Consider the following 7,547-nt stretch of genomic DNA (forward strand, 5'->3'; position numbering starts at 1 on the left):
GTTTGTAAAATAAGATTTTTATTTTGTTTCCCCTTACAGAGGTATGTATAATTTAAAGGAATAAACTAATTAATATATGTATATTCTATGTATATTTATAAATCTCTCTACTAGAGAACTATCAGTTTGATATTTTAGAACTATTAGATAATTATATATTTTGAACTATTAGATAATTATATACCACACTCCCACATACATATACACAAGTTACATTACTATTTAGTAATTTAAAATAATTATATTCATATACAGAATCGTGTAGTGCAAGTAAAAGTAGAGTTCAGAGTAATACATCAATTTAATTTATACAACCCAATTAACATATCTGAATGGGTTATATACTTTGGTCTTTAAAGCAATAATCTACCTTCAAATAAAGAATTTTCTAGTATCTTTAATAATACGAAAAATTATGTTTATAATATTAAATATATTATTATTTTGTGTTCTATTCAGATAAAACACTGCACATACCGAACAATGTATTACATACGTATAGATCTACATTGTGTAATTTATCCTGTGTGCATAACTTACTGCACACGGTACGTATTTATGTATATAAAAAATAAATAGATTTTATAATTTTAAATTAAAATCAACAGAAAGTTTTTTTACTGCTTTCAATTTTTATTTGAAAATATAAATTTCTTAACCCACTGCTTCGAAAATAATCGCTTCACGTAGCGAGTTTTTCAGGACACTTTTTAAGGAAAAACAGAAAAAAAGTACATAAAAAACTTAAGAAATAAACTAAATTCGAATCATTAAGTAAATGCTCCGAAAATATAGAGTTAAAAAAAATAAAATAAATAAATAAAACACGTTATCTCCCGAAACCAACCTGACCCTAACTTAGTTTTTTTTTATCTAACATTTTCGACCTCAACCTTAACCTTACGATCTCTGAAATAAATTTTATCCTCATTCCTGAACTAGATAATGCATACGAATTAATTTACTTGTGTAAATATTTTAAATATACAAAAAAAAATTGATTTTCTAACAACAGAATTACATGAAAAATATATCTTCTATCGCACTTGACAATGAACGGAAAGGGATTTCTTTTTTAAAAGTTTTATCACGTTAAAGGATATTTTCCTGGTGCGAAAATATACTTCAAATAACTGAAATAGGATGTCGATTTTAAGGAAAAACTTTTGCACGAGAGGTTAATTAGATTCTTAAGGAAATGTGTCATCATTGTGATACGATTCCTATCCAATCCTCCTCTTAATTTCGTTTAACTTCGTTATTAAAACCCCCATTTATCTGCTGATTATCGACATTAAATGATGTCATACACGAAAAGATCGATTGTAATTTAACTTAAACGTCGATACATAATGTTATAATCGAACTGTAGATAATGTATTCAATATAGGACCGTAGATAATTAATAATTAACATAACAAAAACACCATTAAGATACTATAAAGTGTTATATTATACAGTTCTTTATCGTGTATTTAAAATTAGATTATTAAAAATGAGGTTATATTTGTTTATACGAAACTTACTTGGCTCGAGTTGAATATACTCTTTTAATTGTTTTTTGTATACGGGCGTTTAATGGTTAACACCTTCACTTTTTTATTCTCATTTTATTTATTTTTAGAAAATTCTGCTTAAAAACACCATCAAAAAACCATCAGGAAAGTTAGATTTCTGCTTGGTTAACTTAGAAAAAATTCTGTATAACATGGCTTTAGTGTTTTAATATTACACAGCTTTAATATTTAGTAACTATTATATATTTAAATTTAAATAATAATAATATTTTGATACAAACTATGTAAAAAAATAATAAAATATGATCCAATAAAAACGCTTGAAAATTAATAATTTTATGTGTATTATTTTTTCAAAATGAGTGTAAACAGTCAAATATTTTACTCACAAACATCTTCAAAATTAAATAAAACACAACTGCATCTGTAAAATTTATAAACATCCTACAGAATGTTAAAGAAAATTTTATCTTCATGTTTTTTTAGGAGACGTGTGGGATCTTATTCGTGTCTCTAGTTCTGTATATAAATATAAAATATACATTTATATTTATATGCAGGACCTGCACACACAAATAAGACCCCCACCCTTCTAAAGATACACAATACAGCTGCATTATATTTATTTTAATACATATAGCCCTATGTAGAATTGGAATTATAAATTGAGTTTCACCTCTCTCCTACAGCAATAAAAATATGTGAACAAAATTAATACAACAAATAAAAACTGATTTTTTTACTACTTATAATGTAAATTTTAAGTTATTTTATGTATAGTTGAACCTCAATGACGGACACTCTAAATAGCGGCCATTTTTAAATGTGGCTATTATTTAGAGGTTTGACTGTATATGTTACTTTTGCATTCAATAAATTTTCGGGACTCCAGAACCTTATCAAATAATCTTATTAAACATAAGAAAACATAAATAAAATACATATCTAAAAGCATTATATACATATGAACAAACACAGGCACACAAGGTTCCTCCCTCACAACGCTTCAGTATTTTACTTATATTTTAGACATTTTTTAAATTTAAAATATGCCAATTTGTATGTAAATTACATTAAATTTTTCATTCCGAACAAGTCCAAATTATGAAGATAATACTATAATATATTTTCCAAAATTTACTTCTCCTGTAAAATTGCAAGGCATAGAGTTATATAATCATATTTAAAATTTGATATAATAACCAGTGGAAGATTAAGACCTTTGAGGTCTTAATTTTAGGCACAGAACATTGGAGACCATCTACATAATTTTAGATTATTCTTATTTATTTATCGTTATTGCATGTATCTGTGTACTGTATTTGTATTATTGTTTCGTGTGTTATCTATGTGTGCATTCTTATTGTATATACCTGTGTGTTTATAACGTCCATGGAATTAATTATAAATTATCAATAGGATAAAAAAAAACAGTAAAATATCTTTATTTTTTCCAATTTTAGGGCCTCTGAGACCGGGGGACCCCTCGTGCTCGTGTGACTAGTAGGAAATCAGGCACTGATGATGATGATGTTAATAATAATAATAAAATATTTTAATTTTCTATAAAATTATAAAAAATATTTAGACTAATCAATTCGCTAATATCCTAGATTTTATCGTTAAATATTTCAAAATTGCAATGGAAAAATATACAATTTTCAGAGAATTATCTGATTATTTTTCATTTTTGAAATAATATTTATAAAAGGAAAAATATTATAGCGAAAATTTAGAATTAAAACCAGAAAAATATGCAAATTCTACAGAATTTATTTGCAAAATTGTAGCCGAAGGAAATTTAAACATAATTTACATTACAGAACACATGCCTCCAGCAAAACGGGAATCCATTAAACCGTTAAAAATCATTAATTCATGAATCTAATTATACTAATATATATATATATTTTAACATTAAAAATAAAAAATCCCAAAAATTTCAAAAACTTATTAAATTAATTTATATAATTCTTGCCTTAATGAAAATTTCTACAGTAATAATAAAAGAGATTTAAAAGTAAAAAAGTAAAAATGAATTAATAATAATATTTAATAGTCAATATATTAGGCCTATATATATAAAGAATGACCTAAATATTTAATAATATTATAGAATATTATATTCTTAAAGGCGTATTGCAATCTTGAAATCAAATCTTTAGTCTTTACTGGATATCAAGGTCGTTTGATTTCAACAAAGAAAACATTCTTCAATTAATTTCCGCATTTTTCGTAAATTATGTATCAAATGATCATTTAAAATCTATACAATTTTTAATTTTAAGGATAATTTTGATGACATCTTATCCATAATATAGATAAAACACGAATAAATATGAGTTATTCCTCGTAGAAAGGACATAGACCTGTTATCTCAATTCTCGACTTTTTAATCGATTTTTCCTAATTAAAGCATTTAAAAACATATTTTTTAATTAAAATGACAAATATTCTAGTGTTTTATCTTAAAATTTTATTTAAAAAGTAATAAAAATATAATTTTTCTACCTTTAATAGTTGTACATTTACTACGAAGGATTTTCTCTTATTAATTTAGCACTGTGTATTTAAAATTATAACAATTAATTACGTTTACGACTTGGAAAAAGACGTGACTTTATTGTTATTATAATTAAGTAGTTAAATGTATAAAAATAGTATAAATAGGAGAAGAAACTTAATTAAAATAAATGTATATTTTGGCCGTATTTTCCGTATAATAAATATCCAAAAATAATTTTATTTACAGATGGTTACACATCCTAAACAATAAAAGAACGATATTTCCTAGTTTGGTAATGATATTTTCATTCTTGAAATGGTAAGTGAGTACATTAAGTCTGGGATTTCCACATGCTCTCGTTATGATTTAGGTAAAAGAGAAAAAAAAAAAAATTAGAAAACTTTCCTGTATATTCTATAAAGGAGAAACAGCCTCTCAAAATAAAGTCATTAATGAAAATAATTCTGTTTACACACTACCCACATGCATAAAACTGCCCCTTTCAAAATTCAAAATAAAAGAATATCCATAAATAAAGTCTTGTAACGAGTGTGAAGGTTGATGAACTCAAAACTTCAGAACAGACCCTGGAGTGAATCTCAGGTGAACTACTTTAGACGTTCCAGTGACCTTGCAATTGCTAAATTTCAGGTCAAAATGCATAACCATTGCTAAAATGCGCCAGAAAATATTAACTGATATATTAACGAATCAATGAATGGGATGTATTAAGCTAGATAATATTGTATATCCTTTCAGCATTGTCACGTTAAATCTTCTAGATCGTTGCAGTGTAAACAATGGGCATTTTAACCAAGCTTAAACTGGATTTCTTCCACCTTCAGGATATCAACTGTAACGAGAAAAAGTGGTTAAATTGTAAAATAAAAATGTATAAATCTTATCAGCCGATATAAAAAAACAATTTAAATTATAGATAACTTTTTCGTAACATTTTAATTATAAAACTTCCATCTGCACTTGAAACAGGACGGACATTGACATTTTTATGTACTAATTAAGTTGATTAATCGTTACACTTGATTAGCCTTTACCTAAAACTGTCTTTCACTACTTATCGAGGAATTTTTATATAAATAATAAAAATAATGAAACCACATCCGATAAGAAAATTTAATAATATTAACAGATAAAGAAAGAGGAAATTAATCTCTACGAGAAATTTTACAGTTATCGGATTATTCACCCCTTTCTCTTGGAGCAATGACAGTAAAGTGTAATCACGATATGTAAAGATGTCCAAGACTCATGCGATGACTAAACGAGGAACAGACAACCCCCAAGATGAAAATAACAGCAATAAGGTCACACAACTCAACGACCCACCAACTTGCTCTAGATTTTTGTCGCTCCCCTCATCACACATATAAGGATCCGTGATAATAGAGGTTACTTTATTCTTTCCTCTATCATTCACTGAGCACTCGTCTCTCTTCGTTCCTCTGGTAAATATATCATTTATATTTTTACATTTGCTTGAAATCATTCATTAAGCAAAATTTCTTTTCTCTTGACAGAAAACTCTACTATACAACAATGAAGATATTCGTCCTTGCGTGCTTGCTTCTAGCATCTCAAGTTAATTCGCAGATAAGTCCTTTGGGAATAAGTACACTAGGAAGCATTCTGGGTTTCAACAGAGGAGGAGGTGGACCTTCTCCTTACGGATTACCATTTAGACCCAGTGGATTTGGATTTCCTGGTGGATTTTCAGGTCCAATTCCAGCTGGATCGTTCGGAGCACCCGTTCGTGCTTTCGGACCACCCGGAATCGGAGGACCTATTGGGTTTGGTGGTCCAAGTTTCGGCGTTCCCCCAGGTTTTGTCAGTTCTTTGGCACCTTCTGGATTCGGTGGATCATTTGCTTCTGGTGGATCTTTTGGTTCTGGTGGATCTTTTGGTCCCGGTGGCTTTGGTCATCTATCATCAGAAACTCTGAATTCCCCAGTATCAGTCAGCAATTTTAATACAGATAATTTCGACAGTGGAGAATATACTGGTGGAGACTTCCCTTTAGCTTCTAATACACAGTAAGTTTCTAATTCTATTTTCTGTATAAAATGCCAATTTTAACTCCCAAAAATCTTTCTAGATCATTTTCCAGCAGTGACTACGAACCATCTGAATATGGAGACAACCTGAAAAGAGCCAATGATGAGTAAAAGAAAATCCCAGACTATACCTATAAAAAAATCTATTGTAAATATACATTACGGTCATTATTCGTGTAATTACTTTACGTGTCAGTTCTTAGCATTTTGTATATAGCAATGCCTAAATTATATAGATATGTTACACATGTGAATCTATATTTTTACAGTGAAAAATGTTGTAAGAATCCTTTTTTTTTAATTTTTAAAAATAATTATAAGCTTAATAAATTTTTATATTTATTAACAAAAAAATACAGTCGAGATGTATTTAAATGAACAATTTTTTTTTATGCTCGTGAACTTAAACTGGTACAGTTTAAAACTTATAAATAGGTAACTAACTACACTTGTCATACTCTAAAGCCATTGAACTTGATTTTTGCATTGAAGGTCATTTATTTGGAATTATAATTTTTGCTTTAATGCATATTAAATGCACTTAAATCTATAAATAAAATCTCAGTACAGACTTCATCCCAAAATAATTATGTACCAATGTATTTTATGTTTTATTTATAGCAATTAAACAATAAATCTTGGAAAAAAATATTGGGTTTATGTTTATTATTCTTTTAATATTTTAACCGTTATAAAGCCATAAATCATAAAATATATATTTATCTTGAGATAATTAATCCATTTTATTTTATTTTAATTCTTTTAATAAAAATATTAAAATAGTTTTAATGTTTTAGATACAGGGACGGGTTTATTTATGTGGGCATTATTTGCCTCTTGTATCGACTAGAGCTCGAGCAAATAAAAACTAAATGCTATAAATTTAATAAAAAAAATTATATAATTATATATAAAATATCAGAAAAATCTGTAAAGAAATAGCATTTTCTACTTTAAATTTAAACAGTATAAATACAGCTTACTGCATTTCTTTATATGAAGGCCCCGGGCCGTACGGAATTCCTTCATATAAATCTGGCACATTTTAGTTGGTATTTTAATCAAATTAATCAAATAAATTATAGATTTTCTTTATACGATTTAGAATTTGATTGCATTGGTACGTAATACGTGACGTGAAAAAACTCGACAATAACTCAAGAGCTTTACAAGTTAACAATCATTTTCACTGCGAAGCTTAACGTAGAAATGGTATTATCTACAAAAAACCTTTCAAGGAAAAGAACATTTAAAATGCCTACGTGATGTGGTTCACGCTTATAAGGATAACTCCACCAAATCGATTAGATTCCGGCTCGAGTGATCGATAAACGCATAAATTTACTTAAGAAACAGATAAAATATTCTAGAATTTACAGAACATTCAATATGGAACGTCAGTAGATTGAAAAAAAAAAATATCCCGTGAGTCATACGTAACCCTTTTATTTA

The 7,547-nt window shown here is 27.5% G+C and overlaps 1 protein-coding gene across 1 annotated transcript; it reads left to right on the forward strand.

The window, feature by feature from the left end:
- The first annotated feature begins 5,580 nt into the window (after positions 1–5,580).
- On the forward strand, positions 5,581–6,206 carry LOC111628757 (metacaspase-1-like). Its single transcript, XM_023372599.1, has 2 exons — positions 5,581–6,074; positions 6,137–6,206. The coding sequence occupies exons 1-2, from the start codon at positions 5,581–5,583 to the stop codon at positions 6,204–6,206; spliced, it is 564 nt and encodes a 187-aa protein (XP_023228367.1).
- Positions 6,207–7,547: the final 1,341 nt, after the last annotated feature.

The sequence above is a fragment of the Centruroides sculpturatus genome, unplaced genomic scaffold (genome assembly GCF_000671375.1).
Source record: "Centruroides sculpturatus isolate CEXI.00-Female unplaced genomic scaffold, Cexi_2.0 scaffold634, whole genome shotgun sequence".
Lineage (NCBI taxonomy): Eukaryota > Metazoa > Arthropoda > Arachnida > Scorpiones > Buthidae > Centruroides > Centruroides sculpturatus.